This window comes from Anomaloglossus baeobatrachus, chromosome 8, assembly GCF_048569485.1.
Source record: "Anomaloglossus baeobatrachus isolate aAnoBae1 chromosome 8, aAnoBae1.hap1, whole genome shotgun sequence".
Lineage (NCBI taxonomy): Eukaryota > Metazoa > Chordata > Amphibia > Anura > Aromobatidae > Anomaloglossus > Anomaloglossus baeobatrachus.
This window is the reverse complement of record NC_134360.1, coordinates 147,814,985-147,842,472: the sequence shown is the minus strand read 5'-3', so window position 1 is coordinate 147,842,472 and position 27,488 is coordinate 147,814,985. Positions and strand designations below refer to the sequence as shown.

The window sequence follows — 27,488 nt, the reverse complement described above, 5'->3', positions numbered from 1 at the left end:
TCCCAGGTGGGGGATATATTTACAAGAAGAAGCCTGATTGAAGACATATGTACCAAGAAGGTGCCAGATATACCAGGAGGGGCCCAGGATGGGGACATAAATACCAGGAGGGGGACATGTATATTTAAATATTACCTTGGATTTTATGTTTTGCAGCAATAAAATCCATGTTTAAATATAGATACCTGGGTTTGCACAGGCTTTATGATGCAGCTTTTTTTCCTCTCATGGTGCAATTCATTTTTTTCCATAGTTTTTGTTAGCAGCCCTCCATTTATTTAGATTTATTACCCTGTGGTGTTCACTACTTCTTTCTTATCAAATTTTTGGGAGGCGTAGCCCCCCCTTGTATCACCCATGACTGACTGCGCCCCCTACTTGTTGAATCACCACTAACTGACTTCTTCCCTTCCTCCTGTATCACCCCTGATTGACTGTATCCCCTCCCCGTATCACCAACTGACTGACTGCATCCCCTCTTGCTGTATAACCCCTGACTAACTGCGTCCCATCCCCCTGTATCACCCCTGGCTGACTGCGCCCCCTTCCACTGCATCACCTCAGACTGAATTTGTTTTTTTCCCCCACGACCAACAAAATAAGGCTTTTAATAAAAGGTTCTGGTGTTATAGGTGATGGACAGATTTCCGTAAAGGGTATGGTGGATGTGAGGGAAAAATCCCTTTCGTTATCACTCCAATGTCACTAATAACTGATTTAGGGCCCCCACAACTTTTGCTCATATAGTATAAATATTCACATAATGTATTTGCTGCAGAATTTGTACAATGGAAATACCACAGCAAATTAACAATGGTAAAATCCATGCCAATGTTGTGCAGGTATTGCTGTGTTTACTAATAAGCAAATGATTCTTTCACCTTTACCAATGACCTCTTCTTTTGCCTTGCAAAGGATGAAATCAGTGGTAAATGAATTGACACATTGTTCATTTGAAATCTGCAGCACAGGTCAATTTGTTTAGTGGTTAAAAAACATCAGGGGACATTTATCATTGAGTTTTCACCAAAATTTGGGCGCCTGCTCTTTCTAAAACATTAATGCACTACTCCAGCATTTTTTTTCATCACTAGAGTGGTGCTTTTAAAGAAAGGCCTCTGCCACTGTCTTATGCTCTTTCTACAATATTAATGCACTACTCCAGCATTTTTTTTTCATCACTAGAGTGGTGCTTTTAAAGAAAGGCCTCTGCCACTCTCTTATGCTCACTCTCTAGCATTTTCAGCTTTTTCTATTCCTCTGGTGCTATCTTGTGAATGCAATTTCTGACTGTCAGCAGGTCAGAAAAATATGACAAAAAAACCACTAAATTTCAATTTCAAAAAATCGCATCAAAACTGCATGCGTTATGATGTGGTTTTGATTTGATTTTTTGCCAGGAGGTGTAGATTGGGTGCAGCAATATGCTGTATAAATTTCAGCATCAAATCTGCATCTCTTGGCAAAAACCCCCCACACAAAAATGGTTTTGAAATCGTTTTGATGCGATTTTCTGCCAGTAAATGCAAATTTGGTGCTGTAATGACTGCACAGATTTCTACACCAAATTTGCATCTTCTAGCAAACAATTAGGATATAGCTAGGCCCCCACTAGGTGGAGGCATCGCAGGTGCAGGAGGAGCAAATCACACACACGCTTACAAAATATGGAGGGGGTGATTGCTGGATGGTAAAACTGCACATTGATGGCTTGCATGGAAAACTGTTCACACATGCAGATACACAGTCACAAACCCGCATCCTATTAGGCGAAGTCCAAACTATTAGATCAGGCAGGCTGCCAAGCCGTACCCCATCTGTGCATCATACAGGGACAGGAACTCTAATATGCAAATAGTAGTTTGTACAGGATACAGCCAGGCCCCTTTTTGTTAGGCCTTGCATATTAGAGTTCTTGTCCCTGTATCATGCACAGATGGAGTACGGCTTGGCAGCCCACCTGATCTAATAGTATGGGTGTTGCCTAATAGGCTGCGGGTTTGTGACTTGCATCTGCAAGTGTGAACAGCGCTCTATGCAAGCCATCAGTGTGCAGTTTTATCATCCAGCAATCACCCCCTCCATGTTTTGGAAATGTGTTTGTGATTTGATCCTCCTGCACCTGTGATGCCTCCTTCTAGGAAACAATTAAATGAAAACCACATCATAACGCATGCTGTTTTAATGCGTTTTTTTGCCAGAAGATACAGGTCTGTGAACTCAGTGACCTTAACTGCTCCTTATGGATTGCCATGACATACAGGGGTCTCCTGATAACTCCCATGCTTGTCATTATCATTCTCGTGAAAGCCATTCTAGAGCTAGCACTCATAGGAGATTGTGATTTTAGCTCTACATAGCAGTGCTTATCCACTCATATGTGCAACACAAGCGATTAGAAGATTACAGCCTGACGTACCATAAGCGAACTATAAAATTAAAATAAAAAAGTTTTAAAAAAAATATGAGGACAAAAAAAAACACTAAAGGCCCCGTCACACACAGAGATAAATCTTTGGCAGATCTGTGGTTGCAGTGAAATCATGGACATATTGTTCCATTTATACACAGCCACAAACCTGGCACTGATTGTCCACAATTTAACTGCAACCACAGATCTGCCACAGATTTATCTCTGTGTGTGACAGGGCATTTACTCTCAATTCATCCCCCCTTTTGCCCAATTAGAAATAAAACAAAAAAATCATAATTGGTATTGCTGCCATTGTCAAAGTTTATTCTATCAAACTATAAAGTAAATTATGTCAAAACTGTTTTTGTGCAGTTTTTTGACCAAGAGATGCAGATTTTATGCTGAAATTTACACACCATATTCCTGCACCAAATCTACATCTCCTTGTAAAAATTACGTGAAAACTGCATGCGTTTTGATGTGGTTTTGATGCATTTTTTTGTATACATTTTGAAACCAAATCTGCATGGTTTTCTGCCAGGGGATGCAGGTCTATGAACTTATACCATTCCAGCGCAGCGATGTTGGCACTCACTTTCCTGGGAGTAACATAACATTGTTCCATCACATGATCCCAGCACCCATGCAGCACTTACTTCACTCTCCCCACCTATGAATGAATTGAACATCAAGAGTAAGGGGTACTTTGCACGCTGCGACATCGCAAGGCGATGCTGCGATGCCGAGCGCGATAGTCCCCGCCCCCGTCGCAGCTGTGATATCCTTGTGATAGCTGCCGTAGTGAACATTATCGCTACGGCAGCTTCACATGGACTCACCTGTCCTGGGACGTCGCTCTGGCCGGCGACCCGCCTCCTTATTAAGGGGGCGGGTCGTGCGGCGTCACTGCGACGTCACAAGGCAGGCAGCCAATAGGAGCAGAGGTGCGGAGATGAGCGGGATATAAACATCCCGCCCACCTCCTTCCTTCCGCATATCCTACGGAAGCCGCAGTGACGCCGGTAGGAGATGTTCATCGCTCCTGCGACTTTACACACAGCGATGTGTGCTGCCGCAGGAACGAGGAGCAACATCGGACCGTCGCATTAGCGTAATTATGGATTACGCCAACGCTATACCGATGATACGATTACGACGCTTTTGCGCTCGTTAATCGTATCATCTAGGCTTTACACACTACGATGTCGCCTGCGATGCCGGATGTGCGTCACTTTCAATTTGACCCCACCGACATCGCACCTGCGATGTCGTAGTGTGCAAAGCCCGCCTTAGTCAGTGCTGCCACTGCCGCTTACATTCCATTGATTGATGGATCCAAAGGGAGGGAGAGTGAAGCCAGCACTGATTGCGCACAAGGCTAATGTGATGGAACAATGTCACATCATCCCTTGGAGAGTATTAGTGTTGTTATTTTAGTAGGGCGGAAATATGGTGATTGAGAAGAGGTTGTCCCAGTAGTGAACAACTCCTTTAATCTGAGAGACCATGATAATGCTCAAGCTCTAATAGCTAGACCAAAATTAAGTCAAGACCTTGCCATGTCTAGTGAACATCCATTCTATAATTAAACATATATCTCAATTTCCTATTTTACCTCTAAAGCAAATATGACATGACAAAAATAGAAAATAAATCAGTTATGTGGCTAAACTAAATATTGATCCAGCCACAGAAAGGAAGAACAATGCCTCCTTTATGAGGACAACGTCACAGTTAGAAAATCATTTATTTACTCTACAAAATATAATATACAAAGCAGCATTCATTAATGAGGTTCTTAAAGAAATATAATAAATAAATAAATAAAATCAATAATACACGGTTAAATCTAAACACTTTATTTAACAAAAAAATGATGCACTCTGTCAGGATCTAAAGATGGCAACTGCCATAAATCTGTGCAGCCATCTGAAATTTAGAGTTGAGCGCGGTTCTCCAGTTCTAGGCTCGAGTGATTTTGGGGGCTGTTCTAGATCGAACTAGAACTTGAGCTTTTTTGCAAAAGCTCGATAGTTCTAGATACGTTCGAGAACGGTTCTAGCAGCAAAAAGCAGGGCTTTTTACAGCTACAGTGTGCAGGAGCCATCGCTGGCAGCCTGCCACAAGCTGGTAACCAAGATAAACATCGGGTATCCAAGCAAAGCGCTTTGGTTAGTAACCCGATGTTTATCCTAGTTACGTGCAGGAAGCCCACACTTCCCCGCTCAGCTCGCTCCACCCCCTCCTGCCCGCGGCATGTACACACGTACACATACACACACACACACTCTGCACACACACTCTGCCCACATGGTCCCGCTCGGCTTACCTGCGGTAATGAAGTCCCGCCATCCCGACCTCAGCGCTGTCACTGTCCTCCATGGCCGCCGCTTGTCACATCACCTTCTCTCGCTTCCAACCCGAGACTGACTAGCGGTGACGTCACGGGCCTCTCGCGATACTTGGCTGTGAAGGCGGCGGTCATTGAACTCAGTGACAGGTGCTGTCAGTGTGCAGGAGATCAGCGCAGGTAATGTACCTCGCTGACAGCAGCACTTGTCATCCCCTGAAGTGACCAGGGCTGACCCATTGATGTTAGCTCAGGTCACTGCACTACTCTCCCAGCCAATGGGGAACATTCTGCTCTTCATTGACTTGGACTATGTGGATCGTCATGGCAACCCCTTGGATTACACCAGACCTGGATTTGTTTTTCTTTCTAATAAATTGGTTAAAGAGGGAATGTTTTGGGGAGTGTTTTTTCAAATAAAAATGTGTTTGTCGTCTATTTTTTTTTATTACTGACTGGGTTGGTGATGTCGGGTATCTGATAGACGCCTGACCTCACCAACCCCAGGGCTTGATGCCAGGTGACATTACCCATCTGGTATTAACCCCATATATTACCCCGTTTGCCACCGCACCAGGGCGCGGGATGAGCTGGGGCGAAGCACCAGGATTGGCGCATCTAATGGATGCGCCACTTCTGGGGCGGCTGCGGCCTGCTATTTTTAGGCTGGGGAGAGTCCAATAGCCATGGACCTCCCTAGTCTGAGAATATCAGACCCCAGCTGTCTGCTTTACCTTGGCTGGTGATCCAATTTTGGGGGGACCCCTACGTGTTTTTATTTTTTAATTATTTATTTATTTAAAATAACAGCGTGGGGTGCCCTCAGTTTTGGATTACCAGCCAAGGTGAGGTTGCCAGCTGTGGTCTGCAGGCTGCAGCCGTCTGCTTTACCCTAGCTGGCTACAAAACTAGGGGGAACCCTACGTCATTTTTTTTTTCATTTTTTTTGGCTAAATACAAAGCTAAGCACCCCTTATTGCCACATGAAAGGCACCAAAGGGTGAAAAATTACAAAATGCAGGAGAGTGGGACATTATGTGTCTTTCTGCCATTATAATGACAGAAAAGACTGATATGAAGTGCACAAGCAAAAGAAAATCACCAGACCGCTCTACGCTGTGAAAAGCCGTAGAAAATGGCACTGGAGTGAACATGTGACCGCCTCATGTAGGATGAAGCTATGGATCCTGGGTAAATTTATGCATTTACCCTCCTTCAGTTTTTTTGCAGTACACAAAAAAAATGGAAGGCACATGGATGACAAACAGATGACATACGGACCGTCTACGGAACGGAAACGGATGCCACACGGATACACCCGTGAAAAAAAATGGACTGTTTTTTGCAGATCGCAAAAATGGATCGGTCGTGTTAATGTAGCCTTATTCTGATCTGCCGTTTATAAACAGCAGGCAGAAATAAGTGAATAAAGCCCCCCGGCGTCAAAAAATCTCCGGGGTTTCAGGGCTAGCTGAGACCTTGGAGATCATGATTCAGGACGGTTTTTCCAGTCCCCGCTCACGTGATCACAGGTATACACCGTACAACGATGATCACGTTACAGTAAATGACAGCGCCGGTAAAAAATTATTTATCTCCCATCTGGCATGAACAAACACTTCTTCTCCACTTCTTCTCCACTTCTCCACTTCTTCTCCACTTTTTCTGCATTTTTTCTCCACTTTTTCTCCACTTTTTCTCCACTTTTTCTCCATTTTTTCTCCACTTTTTCTCCATTTTTTTCTCCACTTTTTCTCCACTTTTTCTCCATTTTTTTCTCCATTTTTTCTCCACTTTTTCTACATTTTTTTCTCCACTTTTTCTCCACTTTTTCTCCACTTTTTCTACATTTTTTCTCCACTTTTTCTCCACTTTTTCTCCACTTTTTCTCCATTTTTTCTCCACTTTTTCTTCACTTTTTCTCCACTTTTTCTCCACTTTTTCTCCACTTTTTCTCCACTTTTTCTCCATTTTTTCTACACTTTTTCTACACTTTTTCTACACTTTTTCTCCACGTTTTCTACATTTTTTTCTCTACTTTTTCTCCACTTTTTCTCCACTTTTTCTCCACTTTTTCTCCATTTTTTCAACACTTTTTCTACACTTTTTCTCCACGTTTTCTACATTTTTTTCTCCACTTTTTCTCCACTTTTTCTCCACTTTTTCTTCACTTTTTCTCCACTTTTTCTCCAATTTTTCTCCATTTTTTCTACACTTTTTCTACACTTTTTCTACACTTTTTCTCCACGTTTTCTCCATTTTTTCTCCACTTCTCCACTTCTTCTCCACTTTTTCTCTACCTTTTCTACACTTTTTCTCCATTTTTTCTCCACTTTTTCTACATTTTTTTTCTCCACTTTTTCTCCACTTTTTCTCCACTTTTTCTCCACTTGTTCTCCATTTTTTCTCCACTTCTTCTCCACTTTTTCTCCACTTTTTCTCCATTTTTCTCCACTTTTTCTACATTTTTTTCTCCACTTTTTCTCCACTTTTTCTCCATTTTTTTCTCTATTTTTTCTCCACTTTTTCTCCACTTTTTCTCCACTTTTTCTCCACTTTTTCTCCACTTTTTCTCCGTTCTTTTTCTATGGTCGGTCTACCCATTAGCTCTGCCATGCATAGTGTAGCTCTACACCTACTGCACATGTTACTTTATGATTGACATCTCTTTCGTACCAGAGCTGTCTAAGCCTACTCTGACCCCATATTTGTCATTACTATATTGTCCTTGTACTGTATTATGACATTTGTATCATGTGTTTCATTTCTTGCTGTGTTGCAATTTTTTGCTGCATCCCAATTGTACCTCTACATTGTTCGAGTTTATGTTATTGTTCTCTCACTCTTATGTGATACTGATTATTGTCATTTTTCATGATTACATGCAGATAAGTCAAATCTGACGAAGGCTCAGGCCGAAACGTCATTTGTAACTTGTTTTGGACAAAAACATATATGCTTATGAAAAAATTTTTTTCTTAATACGGACCAATAAAGAGTGATTTTGCATTACTATCCGTTGTGACTTACTGACTTAGTCTGGGAGATTTAGAGTGCCGAGGTTACTCACTAATTTTATCTATTACCTCTGAGCACCTATATACCAGTGAGCAGAGCTTCCTCTACAGTAGTTCTCCTGATTAGGCATGCCCTTACCTCATGAACAGGGCATTGCAGCTTTGGTAGCAACCATTACGACATGGACTCTGCTGCTGTGGACCCAGGGAGAGTGAGTGCAGATTCATTGCACCCACACTCCTCAGATGAAGGGTCCGCACTCCTAGAAAATGGGGGATACGTTCCCTGAGTGTCTCCCCCCATATTCTAGACGGTCCAGAGTTGTTGTTTGACCCCTTTATTTTTTTTCTTACAATAAATTGGTGAAAGAGGAAATGTTTTGGGGACTGTTTTTTCAAATAAATTTCTTTTGTCGATTTTTTTTTTTTGTTAGTACTGACAGTTTATGATGTTGGGTATCTAATAGACGCCATGACATCACAAACTGCTGGGCTTGATCTCAGCTAGTATCAACCCGATTTATTACCCCGTTTGCCACTGCACCAGGGCACGGGATGAGCTGGGGTGAAGCGCCAGGATTGGCGCATCTAGTGGATGCGCCACGTCTGGGGTGCCTGCGGCCTGCTATTTTTAGGCTGTGAAGGCCCAATAACTATGGACCTTCCCACCCTGAGAATACCAGACAACAGCTGTCCGCTTTACCTTGGCTGGTGATCCAATTTGGGGGGGACCCTACTTTTATTGTGTAATTATTAATATTTATAAAATAATTATAAAAAAGAGCCTGAGGGGACCTCCACATTGGATCCCCAACCACGGTAAAGCTGCCAGCTGTGGTTTTCAGGCTACAGCCGTCTGCTTTACCCTAGCTGGCTATCAAAAATGGGGGGACCCAACGTCATTTTTTTTTTTAACTATTTTTTAAATGGAAAAAATTAATGGGCTTCCCTGTATTTTGATTGCCAACCAAGGTAACGGCAGGCAGATGGGGGTGGCAACCCATAGCTGTCTGCTTCATCTGCGCTGAGAATCAAAAATACCGCGGAGCGCTACGTCATTTTTTTAAAGATTTATTTTTACAGCACTGTGATGTCCAGCAGTGATGTTTTTAGTTATTTAAATAAATAATTAAAAAAATATATATGGGCTCCCGCTGCATTTTTTGTATTGCTAGCTAAGGGTAATCCAAGCAGCTACTGGCTGCTAACCCCCACTGCTTGGTGTTACCTTCACTGGCAATGGAAAATCCAGGGAAGCATTTTTTATTTTTTTTGCCAAAAAACTACAAAAAAAGGACGTGAGCTTCGCCATATTTTTGTATGCTAGCCAGGAATAGCAGGCAGGTGCTGGAAGAGTTGGATACAGCGCCAGAAGATGGCGCTTCTATGAAAATGCCATTTTCTGAGGCGGCTGCAGACTGCAATTCGCAGCAGTGGGGCCCAGAAAGCTCAGGCCAACCTGTGCTGCGGATTCCAATCCCCAGCTGCCCACTTGTACCTGGCTGGACAAAAATATGGGGCGAAGCCTACGTCATTTGTTTTCTAATTATTTCATGAAATTCATGAAATAATAAAAAAAGGGCTTCCCTTTATTTTTGGTTCCCAGCCGGGTACAAATAGGCAACTGGGGGTTGGGGGCAGCCGTACCTAGCCTGCTGTACCTGGCTAGCATACAAAAATATGGCGAAGCCCACATAATTTTTTCAGGGGGCAAAAAACTTCTGCATACAGTCCTGGATGGAGTATGCTGACTCTTGTAGTTCTGCAGCTGCTGTTTGTCTGTATGGAGAAGAGCAGACAGCAGCTGCAGAACTACAAGGCTCAGCATACTACATCCAGGACTGTATGCAGAAGTTTTTTGCCCACCAAAAAAATGACGTGGGCTTCGCCATATTTTTGTATCCAACCCCCAGTTGCCTATTTGTACCCGGCTGGGAACCAAAAATATAGGGAAGCCCGTTTTTTTTAATTATTTCACTTAATTCATGAAATAATTAAAAAACAAATGACGTGGGCTTCGCCCCATTTTTGTGTCCAGCCGGGTACAACTAGGCAGCTGGGGATTGGAATCCGCAGCACAGGTTAGCCCGAGGTTTCTGGGTGCCTCTGCTGCGAATTTCAGTCCGCAGTCATCCCAGAAAATGGCGCTCTCATAGAAGCGCCATCATCTGGCGCTGTATCCAACTCTTCCAACAGCCCTGGAGCCGGGTGGCTTGTTGGGTAATCATGAGTTAATACTGGCTTTGTTTTACTAGCCAGTATTAAGCCAGAGATTCTTAATGACAGGCACGTTTGACCCGGCCATTAAGAATCTCCAATAAAGGGTTAAAAAAAGACACCACACAGAGAAAAAATACTTTAATAGAAATAAATACACAGACACATTAGAGACTCCATCTTTATTACCCCCTGTCAGCCCTCCACGATCCTGCTCTTCTGTCTTTCTCATTCAACAAATGCAGCTCTGCTCCATCACTGCTGCATGGGGGAAGACACTGCTTCCCGTGGAGCATTCACTCCGTGAAAGCTGCACGAGAAGCAGCGTGCAGCCTTCACTCCGTGAGTGATCAGTGCTGCTAGCGGTAACAGCGGTAATGCTGACAGACGCGTTACCATAGCAACGGTGTTCCCGGAGCCGCGGTTAGCGGTGACGTCACCGCTAACTGCGTTGCTATGGCAACGGTGATCTCCGTTAATGACCGGCTGTGTCAGCCGGTCCCTAACGGAACGGGGAGTCGACCGTGTGCTAGAGCATGTCGCCGGTACACGGTGATACACACATGTGCACCGTGTACCGGAGAGATGCACTCGCAGGTCCTACATGACGCGTCATAGTCATGTGACCAGTCTGTAGCCAATGAGATAATAGCCACGTGACTGGTCACATGGCTATTTTGACGTCACGATAGGTCCTGCATCTCTGCTGGCAGTGCCGGTCACCGGGAGGATTCAGCGATCATCGGATGGAATAGCGGCAGGAGACAGAGTGCAGGAGGGATCGCGGGGACCGGTAAGTGTTATGGCAATGTTTATTAACTGTATGTGTACATTTATAATGCATTTTTATGTGTTTGTGATTGCCTCCTATTATAGCCTATTGGTTCGAGTTCAGTTCGTCGAACGTTCGACGAACCGAACTCGAACGGGAGCTCCGTTCGGCGAACCGACCTCGAGCCGAACCGCGACCGGTTTGCTCATCTCTACTGAAATTTCAGAAATTACACAGTAGGATGGGCTATGTCAAGCATGAGACAAATGCACTAAAACTGCCAGGCTGACTGAGATGAATGTTTATTCTAAAAAAGGGTCTCAGGGGAAAACTTTTCGCTTTGCAGAGACTGACAAACCAATATGGTTGTCAGTGGTGAAGAGTCTTATAGCTGCAATGCTCTTCTGGGAAATACTCAAATTGTCTTTTCAGGGAGGAAGGAGATGAACTCTAGCGTAATTGAGGTTCTTATCTGGCATAAAAATCCTAGTTCATATGAAAAGGCTTGTTGGAGAGTCATTTTTGACTTTTAGGATTGCTACTTCCAATAGGTGGTGCCAGAGTTTGTCTCCTTCCTCCCTGAAGAGACAATTTGAATATTTCCCAGAGGAGCATTGCAGCTATAAGACTCTTCACCACTGACAGCCAGATTGGTTTGTCAGTCTCTGCAAGGAGAAACGTTTTCCCCTGAGACCCCAGTAGAGCTTCTCATTCAGCCAGATCAGACTTCATACTTTGCATTGATCGGGGACAATCATCCCGAAACACCGTGTCTGCAAATTGAGGTTCTAATCTGGCTTAAAAATCCTAGGTCATATGAAAAGGCTCGTTGGAGAGTCACTTTTGACTTTTAAGATTGCGACTTCCAATAGGTGGCGCTAGAGTTTGTCTCCTTCCTCCCTGAAGAGACAATTTGAATATTCTAAAAAAATAATTGTTTAAAAGAACTGAGGTCCTCAGTGGTTAATACCTTTTAATTGCTAACAGAAAAGGTATAAACCACAGAGGATTCTCAGTTCTTTAAACAATTTTTTTCATATCTACTGGCTAACATGGTACAAAGATTTATATTTTACCTGTTCATTCTCAATGAACTAACAGAAGGTGTTGATATTCTCCTTTAGTAGGGCCCCACTTAGTGACCTGTCAGGTTGACTGACCAGAGAAATGTGAGAGTTCCCTATGCCTGAATGGGTGCTGTTCTGATGGGACCTCTGTCTCGTGCTTCACAGAGCCTGTCCTACTATATGTCCTCTAGACTCTAGAACAGGTTCACAGATTTATTTCAGTTGCCATCTTTAAATCCCTGAGTGCAATGGATAAACCTTTTTTTTGATAAAGGTTTTTAGAAGCATGCTTAATATTTAATTGTGTATTATTTATTTTACTTATTTTATTACATTTCTTGGAGAGACTCTTTAATATCATTAATCCCATTTCTAAAACACATATTAAGTTTTGTTTTAACTTTCTTCCTTCTTTTTTTTTTCAGAAGGAGAGAGAACGTGGATCTAATCTGGCATTCATGTTTCGCCTTCCATTTGCTGCTGGAAGGGTATTCAGTATCAGCATGTTAGATACTTTGTTATATCAGGTATTTCATAATGATATGGGTGAAATGTATTAAAACAAACATTAATTATTATATTTGACTATTCATACTATGTGATGGGGCCATGTACCAGGATGGGAGGCTATCTCCCAAGATAAGGGATCATATGTACCAGGATGGGAGATCATATGTACCAGGATAGGAGATCATACAGTGCCTACAAGTAGTATTCAACCCCCTGCAGATTTAGCAGGTTTACACATTCGGAATTAACTTGGCATTGTGACATTTGGACTGTAGATTAGCCAAGAAGTGTGAAATGCACTGCAGCAAAAAAGAATGTTATTTCTTTTTTTTTTTTTAAATTGTGAAAAGTTTATTCAGAGGGTCATTTATTATTCAACCCCTCAAACCACCAGAATTCTGTTTGGTTCCCCTAAAGTATTAAGAAATATTTCAGGCACAAAGAACAATGAGCTTCACATGTTTGGATTAATTATCTCTTTTTCCAGCCTTTTCTGACTAATTAAGACCCTCCCCAAACTTGTGAACAGCACTCATACTTGGTCAACATGGGAAAGACAAAGGAGCATTCCAAGGCCATCAGAGACAAGATCGTGGAGGGTCACAAGGCTGGCAAGGGGTACAAAACCCTTTCCAGGGAATTGGGCCTACCTGTCTCCCCTGTTGGGAGCATCATCCGGAAGTGGAAGGCTTATGGAACTACTGTTAGCCTTCCACGGCCTGGACAGCCTTTGAAAGTTTCCACCTGTGCCGAGGCCAGGCTTGTCCGAAGAGTCAAGGCTAACCCAAGGACAACAAGGAAGGAGCTCCGGGAAGATCTCATGGCAGTGGGGACATTGGTTTCAGTCAATACCATAAGTAACGTACTCCACCGCAATGGTCTCCGTTCCAGACGAGCCCATAAGGTACCTTTACTTTCAAAGCGTCATGTCAAGGCTCGTCTACAGTTTGCTCATGATCCCTTGGAGGACTCTGAGACAGACTGGTTCAAGGTTCTCTGGTCTGATGAGACCAAGATCGAGATCTTTGGTACCAACCACACACGTGACGTTTGGAGACTGGATGGCACTGCATACGACCCCAAGAATACCATCCCTACAGTCAAGCATGGTGGTGGCAGCATCATGCTGTGGGGCTGTTTCTCAGCCAAGGGGCCTGGCCATCTGGTCCGCATCCATGGGAAGATGGATAGCACGGCCTACCTGGAGATTTTGGCCAAGAACCTCCGCTCCTCCATCAAGGATCTTAAGATGGGTCATCATTTCATCTTCCAACAAGACAACGACCCAAAGCACACAACCAAGAAAACCAAGGCCTGGTTCAAGAGGGAAAAAATCAAGGTGTTGCAGTGGCCTAGTCAGGTTCCTGACCTTAACCCAATTGAAAACTTGTGGAAGGAGCTCAAGATTAAAGTCCACATGAGACACCCAAAGAACCTAGATAACTTGGAGAAGATCTGCATGGAGGAGTGGGCCAAGATAACTCTAGAGACCTGTGCCGGCCTGATCAGGTCTTATAAAAGACGATTATTAGCTGTAATTGCAAACAAGGGTTATTCCACAAAATATTAAACCTAGGGGTTGAATAATAATTGACCCACACTTTTATGTTGAAAATTTATTAAAATTTAACTGAGCAACATAGCTTGTTGGTTTGTAAGATTTATGCATCTGTTAATAAATCCTGCTCTTGTTTGAAGTTTGCAGGCTCTAACTTATTTGCATCTTATCAAACCTGCTAAATCTGCAAGGGGTTGAATACTACTTGTAGGCACTGTATGTACAAGTATGGGGGTTCATATGTACCAGGATGGGGGGCCATGTACAAGGATGGGGGATCAAATGTACCAAGATGGGGAGCCATGAACCAGAATGGGGGGCCTTGTAACAGGATGGGGGGCCATGTACCAGGATGGTGGATCATATGTACCATGATGGGGATCATATATATCAGGATGAGGGCCATTCACGATGTACAGAGAAATCTGTCAATCAGGTATTTGGGTGAGATTATATGGAGCTCAGCATTCAGATAAATGAGTAGATCTGCAACAAATAAAAGTGATTTTATCAAAATAACGGCATGCAGTCCAGTAAGAGACAAATTGCTGTAATCCATGTCTCTGTATCATGCTGCCCTCAGATTACATACCAAAAACCTGAAGACTAATTTCATATAAAGAATTTGGTGGCTGGGAATTTTTGAATGAAGATCAGTTAAAAAGTAACTGTTATTTTTTTTTTATTCAATGGTACATGTGAAAATAGGAAATGTTGTCATATATCTTATTAGAGAAATCCACTTCTTTCTCTCCCAGGACTGATATATAATTTTCAAAAATCTTAATTCATAAGTAATATTTGACTTCATTGATAATGGACTTTACCCTTACTGAGAAAGGAGATGACAGTTGGTGCTCATAATGTTCTTTGGAGAACTGTAACTGTGCTTTAAGGACAATGTGCAGTAGAATGTATGTTTTTTGCCTCAAGCTCTTCCCCTCGCCATAGAATATTTAAAGCAGCAATAATTGGTTATTTCTGAGTAATATTCACTGAATATTCACTTAATGCAGATTTTACCCTAGAAGTGAGAGTGAAATGTCAATCCAAGAGGTGGAAGAAACAGATTTCTCTGATAAGGAGTTTCTTATTTTTAAGTGTTCTATTGATTTATCAAATTAAATTTAAAATGATGGTTACTCTTTAATATTTTAATTTACAGTACATAAACAGTGGGCCCCCAAATTGTTATTATTGGTGACCCTTGTTACCCCAACACTGACCATTTCCTAAAGCAAAATGAAGTTCCATTTTTTTATTATAAAAAGGTTTATTAAAAGCCTAGTATAATATACTGTGTGAAATAAAAGGCAAAAATGGAGAAAACACAAAGGATCTCATCTAATATATAGAGCTGAGTGTATGTAGTGTGTGTGTGTGTCCGCTAAACGAACCGTCGCATTTACAATCATGACATTTTGCACAGGCACTCCATGTGACTCAGGGAACGTCATAGACTATGTTTTGATAGGAAAATTTAACCCTGCGCTTTACAGTTACTCTCCAAAAAACCTGCCTCCATTAAAGTCAATGGAGCTGCGAGCTAAAGGTTATTAATAGCAGCTGTGATTAGTTGCTATAGGAATAAAGGACATTCATAGTATAAGAAGCTTCTGTGTGAGCTAATAACATGTCGGTGGAGAGACAGATAGAGAGCGACAGAAAGAGACAAACAGACATAGGCACAGACAGAGTAAGAGGCAAACAGGGAAAGAGACAGAGAAAGAGGGAGAGACAGACAGGGAAAGAGAGAGAGAAACAGACAATCAAAGAGACAGACAGAGACAGAAAGACAGGCACAGACAGGGAAATAGAAAGAGGCTGACAGGGAAAGAGACAGAGAGAGACAGACAGTCATAGAGACAAAGGCTGACAGATACAGACAGCGAAAAAGACAGGGAAAGGGAAAGAGACACAGAAAGAGACAGATGGAGACAGACAGGGAAAGAGACAAAGAAAGGGAAAGACACAGGGAAAGAGACAGATGGAGAAAGAGACAGTCCTGGAACGAGACAGACTTGGAAAGAGACAGATGGGGAAAGAGACAGACGGGGAAACAGACTGACAGACACAGAGATAGAGACAGACAGACACAAACAGACAGAGACTAGGAGAGAGACAGAGAGACAGTTACTATCCTGGGCAACGCCGGATACTACAGCTAGTATAATATATAAACCACAACGCTTCTGATTATTGTCTTTGTGAGTGATTGATAGGAGCGACGCTCGCGGATACATAGAATGTGTCGTATGTTTCAATATTTACTCTCTTTCTTACCATATGATTTCAGTACATTAACTTGTTTTCCTATAAATTGCTGTGTAGAGGTTGGCTTATCGCAGCCTCAGGTAAACCATTGCATTACCATGATTAAAGTTCACCGTCGCACATTTGCGGCCCACGCACTAACATTTGTTTTCCTTTTACAGTCATTTGTGAAAGATTATATGATCTCAATCACCAGACTGCTGCTGGGGCTGGACACCACGCCGGGGTCTGGATTTCTTTGTTCTGTGAGTTTCAAATGATATAGCTGAAAGTCTATTACAGGATTATCTTTAGCACACAAGGAAGAAATAACAACAGGTTTCCTTCACGAGAGGCAAATCTGCGCGGACAACTCTTTCTTGCATTCAGAACTTGTTTTAAAGACCTTTTTTCCCAATAAGTTGAGTTTCATGAAAGAAGTAAGAAAAAAAGTCTAAGAGATGATATATAGTTCCAGTGCCTCGAAAAGCAAATAACTGTCATCCCTTAATTAACTTTCCCAAAGAAAGCCAGAATAATTGCCATCTGTCCTTATTTTTAATTATAATGATTTTCTTTCTCATTTCTATTAATGCTCATTTGCACAACTGCAGGCTCATAAATATATATAAACCCATACTGCGGCATCATTTATTTTGTGGATATACAGTACATAGTAATATTTCCCTGAGTCAGATGTTTGTGTTTCAGTTTTTACTTCAATTGAGTTTTTACTTTGAAAAGTGACTGAATTTAGTAATGAAGCTTTTCTCACCATGGTGTGGGATCTGCTCCTACGGGTACATTTCCACTTGCGTTTTGCACGGACGAGTGCAATCCGATAAGACATCGGATTGCTCTCACTCTAGTGCAAAACTATAGGGCAGTGTCCATCTGCGATTGATATGTCATGCCATATCGGCCTGAGCAATGACTCGCAGCATGCTACAATTGGCAGCAAGTCTTTGCTCACGAACCCCCATACAAGTCTATGGGGGCATGTGAAACATCGCACTGCACTCACATTTAATCCAACCACAGTTCTATATACGCAGAGACATTCAGCGGAGTAGATGGGGAGAAAGTGCTCTCTCCCTCTTCTTATCGCAAGATCACATCACAGTCGCATGACCCTCGACTGACGCTCGCATCAGAGGGTCATTAGCATTTCGCTTCCAATGCTCTCACATCAGAAGCTATACGCTAGTGGAACCGTACCCTACCATTAAGAATGGTCTAAAGGCCCAGTCACACTAAACAACTTACCAGCGATCCCAACAACGATACAACCTGATAGGGATCACTGGTAAGTTGCTAGGAGGTCGCTGGTGAGATGTCACACTAAGTGACGCTCCAGCGATCCCACCAGCAACCTGACCTGGCAGGGATCGCTGGAGCATCGCTACACGTGGAAGCATGCTGTGCTTGGTAACTAAGGTAAATATCAGGTTGGTTACCCGATATTTACCTTGGTTACCAGCGCACACCGCTTAGCCCTGGCTCCCTGCACACCTAGCCACAGTACACATTGGGTTAATTACCCGATGTGTACTCTGCTACGTGTGCAGGCAGCAGGGAGCCGACTTTTGTGGACGCTGTTAACCACGGTAAACATCGGGTAACCAAGAAGCCCTTCCCTTGGTTACCCGATATTTACCTTCGTTACCAGCGTCCGCCGCTCTCACACTGCCAGTGCCGGCTCCCTGTTCCCTGCATTCCTAGCCACAGTACACATCGGGTTAATTACCCGATATGTACTACAGCTACGTTTGCAGAGAGCAGGGAGCCGGCACTGACAGTGTGAGAGCGGCGGACGCTGGTAACGATGGTAAATATCGGGTAACCAAGGGAAGGGTTTCTTGGTTACCCGATGTTTACCGTGGTTACCAGCGTCCGCAGAAGCCGGCTCCTGCTGCCTGCACATTTAGTTGTTGCTGTCTCGCTGTCACACACAGCAATGTGTGCTTCACAGCGGGATAGCAACAACTAAAAAATGGTCCAGGACATTCAGCAACAACCAACGACCTCACAGCAGGGGCCAGGTTGTTGCTGGATGTCACACACAGCAACATCGCTAGCAAGTTGTGCCTCAGCAGCGATGTTGCTAGCGATGTTGCTTAGTGTGACGGTACCTTAATCCTACAGACTTTTACTATGGGGCTACATTCCCATGGAAAACATTTACTGCAAACATCCTGCATGGGAGGCCTCACACATACCGTATATTAATGCGGAAAAAAAGTGCAGGGAATCCACACAAATCATCCTTTACATCAGTATCATAAGTTGACATGCTGCGCATTTAGACCTTGCAACTCCTTTCAGTTTATGCTGCAGATATAATTTGCAGTATGTGCACAATATATCTTAAAATGTCAGGCACTTTGCTCTCACTATAAAATGCAGGCAAATGCTCAGCAAAAAAAATCGGCTTTCTAATGTACTATGGGAACTGAGTCTTAACCTCTTCCCACTGACTCTAATTTCTGGCGTTTTTTTATGTTTCCCTCCCCTTCTTCTAAAAGCCATAACATTTTTATTTTTCAGTCCGCATAGCCTTATGAGGGCTTGTTTTGTTGTGGGAAATGTACTTTTGATTGACACCATTCATTTTATAATGTGATGCACTGGAAAGAGGGAAAAAAATTCTATGAACATTAAAATTGCAAAAACATGCAATTCCACAATTGTTTTATTTTAATTACCATGTTCAGTATACGGCAAATCTGACCTGGCAGTTTGATTTTCCAGGTCAGTACGGTTATGCAGATACCAAACATGGATAGTTTATTTTTTTAATTTAAGTGATGAATTTTTTGGGGAAATTTGTAAACTAAAATTATGTTTCTGTCACCATATTCTAAAGCCAAACCATTTTTAATTTTCGGGAAATGGTGCTGTATGATGGCTTATATTTCTGCGTCCTTAGCTGATGTTTTACTGACACCATTTTGTGGTTGATACAATGTTTTGATCACTACTTATTGCATTATATTGCAGTGTTGAGGCAGCCAAAACAAACCTAATTCTGGCATTTTAACTTTTTTCTCATTACATCTGTACAGAACTGGCTACAGACAAAAGAATGTTGGACCAATCGACATTTAGTGGAGTCTATGGCTCTAAGGCATACTGACTTTTTCCAGCATGGAGCACTGGTTATGTCAATTCCATTGTTGTTTTTTATTAGATATTTTCTTGCTTGTCAATTTAAGGCCCCCTTCACATGCCCGTGTCTCTGGTACGTGCTAGGTCCCTACCCGCATGTACCGGAGACACGGGCACACGTAAACCCATTAAAATCAATGGGTTTATGTGCACCCATGTGTTTAGCCATTGGCCCGTGCCTCCGTGTGGAGCAGACGTGAGCCCGTATGCTCCACATGGATGCATGTCCGTGTTTCTCCGGCAGCACGGGTGTCACGTGGCCCGCACACGTACCACACGGAAGTAGTGTGGATGCGAGCCCACGTGACGAGAAACACATGTGTCATGTTAAAAATAATAAAAACACAAATTCACCTCCACCAGCCCTGCAGTCTCTGCCGCAGCTTTCACCTGCATCCAACTCCCAGTGAATTTAAACAATGCATCTTCTTCACTGGGGTCCGGAAGCAGCGTCAGCGGGGCGTGGCCTGTGCCGGGCACTGTCAGTCAGCACCACAGACAGCTACGGAAGAAGCAGGTAAGGCGGGTTTTTACGTTCTTCGTGTGTTATTACGTATAACACACGGAGAACACACATAGTGCCATAAACACGGCAAACGGAGGGGAAAACACACCTTTGACACGTCCGTGAAACACGTGCGTGTTTTTAACGGACGCGTAAAGGGGGCCTAAGATACACAGAAAATGTTAATGGATCAGGAGGGTCATCATGGTAGACACAGTTCACACGTATACATACCATGCTTATCCAGATACTAGAGCCATGAGACAGAGACCTTTTGGCTGGAACCTATGTACACAAAAATCCAGGCACAAAATCTTAGGAGCCTCAATTAAGCCCTTTTTCTCCCAGTTACTAGTCCAAATATATGGATGGTGATAGTAGACCAAGTGGTGCTATCACTCGAGATGAGCGAACCTTTGGAGGTTCAGTTCGCAGAGCACAGTTGAACTGTAGATAAGGTTTGGTTTGTGATGCTGACTTGAACCACAACTCAATGGGAGTCAGTTATTGGGCAGTTTGTGTCTCCGCCCAAATGCAGCCAGCCATATGCAAAACACTTCCAGGGGAGAGTGGGAAGGGGTTTTTCATGTTTTTATTTTTTTTCATTTGTGAGTGCACATTACATCAGATCATGCTGATTTTACTCCAAATGTGAGCCGTTCAAACACTGCACGCAGTGTGCACAGGGCTGAGCATCAATCATACCCAAGCACAGCACTGCTCGCTTGAGTGGTTTGCACTCATAACTCACTCAAACTTCGAACCCGAACTTTGTTTTTTTGGAAGTCTGTTTCTAAAGCCGAACCTCAAACCTCAAGTTTTCTCATCTCTAGCTATCACCACAGGGGGTCTCACATGCAGGCCCAAGTGAGGGGCTTGGCCTCAGCAAAATATCTCCACCAATGCACAGTTAGCATAGGGTGAGTGCTTTTCGGAAGCTGGGCTTGAACCGCGAGGGTGGCTTGGGGTACTGTCATGCTCACTGCCGGGGATGAGGCAGCAAGCAGGGGGGTAGAGTTGACCCACTGAACCACAGGGGGAATCTGGGCTTACCCTTTGGAGGGAGAGACTTGACTAAGTGCCCGCTGTGAGGCAGAATGCTAGGTGCCACTCCCAGGACAGCGACCGGGACTGTGGCAGCTGAGTGGGACAAGCCAACAGCAGGACTGGAGAAAAAGCAACTCAGAGCAGCACAAGGGGCACAGTCTTGAAGGGGAATGAGCAGACAGATACCAGCAGACAGATATCAGCAGACAAGGGACATCAGACACAGGTCTTCAGGCAGCCCTAGTCATCAGGCACGGGTCATCAAGTGGTACAGGACATCAGACAGCCCCTGTTGTCAGACATGGGTTATCAGCTGGCATAGGACATAAGGAACAGGTCCTGGAGCCCAGGACCTCAGGCTTGAATCACAGGAAGATGACGCCGGAACAGCAGGTAATTCAAGACTTGAGGTTGAACATGCAAACACAATTTAATCACAGGATACAGCAGGACAAGGGTACATAATTTACTAGGATAACAGGAATCACCACAGGACCTGAATATGACGGATCCATGGTTAACTGGGCTACAGACCGGTTAGCAGGCTCAGACAGGTAACCAGACTCAGGTAGTACACCAGGCTATGGCAGCAGCAGGCTTTAGACCTTCAGCAGCACAAACACACAGATCAACCATAAGAAATGATATGCAATACAATGTGATGCTCTGGCACCTCCTATTGGGTGAAGGAACCTTAAATAGCTGGTGCCTCCAAGTGATAGGCTGGGGACATCTTAGCAAGGTGCACACACTTCCACATAAAAGAATAGGAAGTGTGCGCGCGCACCCTCCAGGCTGGAGAGCAGGAATCCTCATACAACATGTGCAGAGCCTGCAGCTCAGGAGGGAGCAGAGCCGACAATCACGTGGGCTTCCACGGGAGGTCCAAGCTGGGCACTGCACTTATACGTGGACAGCAGAGAAGAAGTAAGCAGGTACACTGCGCAAAGCGCAGATGTGCGTCGGTATACTAGAGAAGCTAACGCCACAGTATCCCCCTTTTACACCCCCTTTTTTCAAGGCCCCCCCCAAAAAAACCTCCAAAAATAAGGAATTCATTTTCAAACTGACAGACGAGGGAACAAATCCAACTAGCCATGGGAAAGCTACCCACAATCAGCAGAGTCCGTGGGCAGACATCAGGGAAAAGTCCAGCTGTCAATTGGGAAGTTGTCCACAATCAGCGGAGTCCATGGCCAGAGCATTCTGTCACACGCTCGCCGGCAGGGTTATGGTAGTACTGTGGTGGGCTGGTCTAAAAAAGTGGACCCACTGGACCAAAGGAGGAACCTGGGTTAACCCTTTGGACGGAGGGGCTTAACTAAGCAGCCGCCATGAAGCAGAATGCCAGGTGTCACTCCCGGGGCAGCGACCGGCACTGTGGCAGCTGAGGAGGACAGGGCAACAGCAGGACTGGGGGAAAAGCAACTCAGAGCAGCACAAGGGGCACAGTCCTGAAGGAAAATGAGCAGACATATACCAGCAGACAAGGGACATCAGGCACAGGTTTTCAGAAACAGGTCACCAGGTGGCCCCGATCCCCAGGCACAGATCATCAGCTGGCACAGATAGTAGTCCATATGCAATTTCCAAAGGTTTTATTTAACAAAATCCAAGGGAAATTCCTCCCAATCAAATAAGTATAATTACTCTGTGTTTTTCATAGAAAGAAAATTCATCAGAAAACCTATCACCGCAACGTTTCGGCCTATCTACGACCTTTATTGAGCAGTTTTCCAATTGTTGCTGAGATCTTACTCCAAGGTTTACATGTATATCTCTGAAATATGTCATTCTGATGAAAGCCTGACAGAAGATTCCCTATAATTAATCAGAGGGAGTCATTTTGGACCCTGCCTATTATCCGGTGTTGGCATTGTCTGTCTTTTCAGTGGTGCATAAAAGTGCGGCCAACCAGTTTTGTGCCCTTCTGAAAAGGACACTACTGAACAGAGGCTAGACAAAGTAACTATGATGCTTCTTTATAGAGAATGGACACCTGAGTGGTGACATCTAACTCATGAGATTGGGAAATTCAAATGGAAAACTATGGTGGAATATATAGCGGATGCCATGTTCCATTTGCAGAGCCCCTGTTATGCCTAAACAGTAGAAACTTCCCACAAGTGACTTTATTTTGGACACTACACCCCTCAAGGAATTTATCAAGAGGTGTGATGAGCACCTAGAACCCATAAGTGCTTCACAAAATTTTATAACGCTGAGCCATGGAAATAAGAAAAGATATTTTTGGCACAAAAATGTTCCTGTAGCTCCAAGGTTTAGATTTTCACAAGAATAGCAGTAAACTATGGACTGTAAAATTTGTTGTGCAATTTCTTACAGTACAGTAAGTACTGTGAGTACAGAGATTTGTGAAATGTGGTTGAAAACTACTGTTTGGGCAGATGGCAGAGATCAAAATGGAAGAAGCACCATTTGCCTTTTGGAGTGAAAAATTAGCTGGGAGAGGTAGCAGACACCATGTTGCATTGGAAGAGCCCCTGTAAACACAAGTGACCCCATTTAGGAAATTATACTCTTGATGGAATTTATGTAGCCATGTGGTGAGTAGACATGAGCGATTCTGCTGAGGATCGAATTAGGATCGCTGAACATGCATGGGTTCATCGATCAGATCACCGATTCAATTGACGATCCTAGCCAAACCTGATGAATGCAATGGGAGGCAAAACTTATGCATAATAAAATGGTGTGAGGGTGGAAAATGGTGACGGGGCCTGCAAAATAAAGAAAATAAGGAAGGAATAAAGCAGGACATACTTGCTGGTATCAATCTATAGGGTAACCGTGCAGCATTTATACAATTTATTTATTTTACACCAATATAATGCTATCAGGTAACCTGACCTCAATGAACTCAGTGACCTCACATCAGAAGGTCCCCTGAAGTCACATTACCTGCAGTCACAGGTGGAGGGCCGTAGCAATCTCCAGCTGTGACCACAACTAACCTGAGACACGTCACCACTTATCATGTAGCTCAGTCTCTCCCTGAAGCTCACAGTAGGCAGTCATGTTCTATGGCCGCACGCTGTGCCTTCAGAGGTTGCAAATCTGGAATCATCATGGGACCTCGTGTGGATTACGTTGGACCTGGGTCTTTTCGGGCCTAATGTAAAAAAGTGGTGAAAGAGGGTGTTTTTCTATTTTATTTTAAATAAAGGATCTTTGGGGTGTTTGTGTTTATTTATTTTTACTTACAAATTAGTAATGGGGAGTCTCATAGACCTAATTACTAATAGGAAGAGCAGGGTAAAGTTCCGAGATTGTCACATCTAATGGTTGCAACAACCCTTGGCGGCTACAGGCTGCTATTTTTAAGCTGGGGGCAATAACCTTGGTCCTCCTTAGCTTGAGAATACCAGCCCTCAGCTGTCGGGTTTTATCATGGCTGGGTAACAAAATCGGCTGGGTGGACCACATGCCGTTTCTTCTAATTATTTATTTAAATAATTGAACTAAAAAGCCACATGCAGTTCCTCTTGTGTTGATACACAGCCAAGATAAGCGCATGGCTGGGGGCTGCAGCCTGGGATCATATGCTTTATGTGTGCTGGTATCAATATATAGGAGGACTGCACAGCTTTTTTATATTTATTTATTTTACTCCAGCAATATAATGCTGTCAGAGAGGGTGGGGCAAATCTGACTGCAGCCAATCAGAGATGCCTGTGGGTGAGGAAATCAGTAAATACTTATGAATATTAATTATTGGCCCAGAAGTAGTGCTACAGCTGCGGGGAGACTCTGTAAGGCTATGTGTCCACGGGAGCTTGTTTGTGCGGATTTTGCCGTGGAAAACCTGTGGATTTTTCTGGATTTTCCAGATAAATCCACAGGTTTTAGCATGTACAGTCACTCCCCATGTTATCCTATGGGACATGGGGAGTGCTGTGTCCACGCTGTGGAAAGTGCGGCTGCCGAACATGCTGCGGATGTCCGCATCCGCAGGTATAATTGCATGTCAATTATTCATGTGGAATTACCTATGGAGATAGAGGCCGGGACGTCCGCAGATAATTCACATGAATGTCCGCATGTTTCCCGCAGCTATTCCGCTGTAATCTCGCAGCTAAAAATAGCTACGGATGCCGGCGGGCAGCTGCGGGAAACATGCGCTCGTACCTGCGGATACATCCGCAAGTACGAGCTCCTGTGGGCACATAGCCTAAATGTGCTGCTTTAACCCCTTTGCTTCTTTTTTTCTACACTGACCAATCACAGCCATGCCAATACTTGCCATGACTGTGATGGGCAGTGAGAGGAAGGATTTTGCAATCCAAACATTTACCGATCCTTGACAAGATCGCCAACTTTTGCGGTAAATGTTCGGATGTCTGATCCCGATCCGGACAAAGATCGGAAAATATTAAAATCGTACGATCTTTGCCGATCAGGATCACTCATATCTAATCACTAATGATTATGTAACTGTATGCAATGCTGAGCAGTATGATGGGCAATTAGAGTAAGGAAAGAATTTTTTTTTTCTTGTAGGATATGTTCTCATGATGATTGTTTGTTGAGTTTTTAATGTCACAGATATTCTCCAACATTTCTACACCTATTAGATAAATTCTTTTACTTGCATTTCTTCATTGCATTTTTGAATGCCTCTTTTTATTTGCGTTTCTATTGTGTTTTTAACACTGCAGTTTTTGTCTTTTGTTGGTATGTCAGTTTTTATATATAGCTGCTTTGTTTTTGATACTTAATGGTATTTGGCTTTGACAAAACCTTATTGATACAGTCATGTGCAAATTGTGTGGCTTCATTGTGCTTCCACAGCAGAAATACACTAAAAATGTATCTGCTTTTTAAACCTGCATATTATACACATCTAATGCAATTCTATTGGGAAAATCTGCATATAAAACTCAGCCTAACCCCAAGAGAAATTTTCATTTTGCAATTTACAAATACTGACTACAGGTCAGTTTATGCTATGTAATGAAGCACAGTGGCCATAAGATTTCAATTAATCTTATTAACTTTGTAAGATTCTGTATTTTTTTCAACAGCAAAAGTACCTCAGCATCAAAAACTCATCATGAGAACTCAAACTTTGTGTTATATCTGCTTATTGTTAGGAAGAAATACAGCTATAAGAATTAACCCTCCAAAAATAGCAGAACAAGTATGTTTTGAAATTTCTTAAAAACGTATCGATGTGTATAGAGAGAGACACAATATGCGCCCAAATAATTTTTCATGGATGCATATGATAGCATAACTGTATTTCCCATATATATTAATCTGGGGAAAATGTGTAATATGCTACTTTTTCAGATGAAAATTACAGAGGACGACTTATGGATCAGGACTTATGGAAGACTTTACCAGAAACTATGCTCATCATCTGGGGACATTCCAATTGGGATCTACAGGACCGAGAGCCACAAGCTTACCACATCCGAGGTTGGTATTAAAAGATCCTTTTACGAAGACAATGCAAATGATCTGCAGATTTCTGCTGTAGAGTTGTTATTATTATGTAGTAAATTACCCCTTTGGCAGTCTGGACCTTTATATATTAAGTCAGGATTTTTTTCTTAAACATCTGGGTCATGTTTAGAAATGAGCACATTGGTTAAAATTGAAACATTACAAAAAAAAAAAAGATAAAAAGATCAGATTTCCTTGAATATTTTGTAATTTGCTTTGGGTGAATAAAGAAAAATGGCTGCCTTTGTGCTGGGTTAGAGAGGGTCATAAATGGGTTAAAAATAAGTAGAAAATCTAAAAAAAATCCTAATCCTCATGTCATCACCTGTTCTGAAATTGGATTATTCTACGGATCTGTTTTATATCACTGAGCACCATCGAGAGTTCCTAACCCAGCTACAAGTAAGGATCCCTAACTGTAGCTTTAATTGTGTATTTCTCTGAATGTGACTGCTGCCTGTGGATAATGCAGGTGAATTTTCTCTTTCCTTGCTAATATATTCATTTTTTATTATTCTGTTTTACCTAAGTTTCTTATGCTTTTGGGCTCAAGAGGCCACTTAACATAATAATGCATATTCAATTTGCATCAAATTAATGTGTTGCTAGTCAATGTTGCTGCACTAATACAAGCAAATCTGCGGAATTCAAATTTCAGCAATAGTGCTCATGCTTGATCATGTGCATTAAAATTGTGAGGACCCCCTTGAATTCTGCCCTACATGCCCTTTACTTGATCTTGTACTCAGGATATGAGGTAGAGTGTTTGGACTTGATAACATGACTGCAATGTGGATTACAAAATGCCATGAATACAATTAAAGAGGGAGAAGTGCGTTACGTACCATTCAAAATCTAAAAGTACTTTAAAAAAATCTGCATAAATCCCAAGTACTGGCAAAGTAAGAAACTTTGTAAGGCAACTGTCACGATTATCCCTCGCTGTGGAGTGATTTGTGATGGTTCTGCCATTTCAGCTTCCTCCCTACTCTGGAGGACCGCGGGCAGTAATATTACGTCCTAGCGGTCATAGTGTTACTGCCTGTGGTCTGCTGCCGGTAGCTTGCAGCAATCTGTGCAATTCTCAGCTGATTATTAAAGCTCATGTGTCATGAAGAGGTTAAGGTTCAGTCACATCTGTG

At 43.0% G+C, this 27,488-nt stretch overlaps 1 protein-coding gene across 4 annotated transcripts in view; it reads left to right on the top strand.

Moving 5' to 3' along the window:
* Positions 1–27,488, top strand: part of KCNT2 (potassium sodium-activated channel subfamily T member 2) — a 1,626,062-nt gene that overhangs the window by 1,412,594 nt on the left and 185,980 nt on the right. For 3 of the 4 annotated variants that reach the window (XM_075322033.1, XM_075322032.1, XM_075322030.1), the window contains exons 23-25: positions 12,262–12,363; positions 16,340–16,423; positions 26,191–26,319. In XM_075322033.1, coding sequence (XP_075178148.1) covers positions 12,262–12,363; positions 16,340–16,423; positions 26,191–26,319 — 315 coding nt within the window. The remainder of the gene's footprint in view (positions 1–12,261; positions 12,364–16,339; positions 16,424–26,190; positions 26,320–27,488) is intronic. The other variant, XM_075322031.1, reaches the window with a different exon arrangement.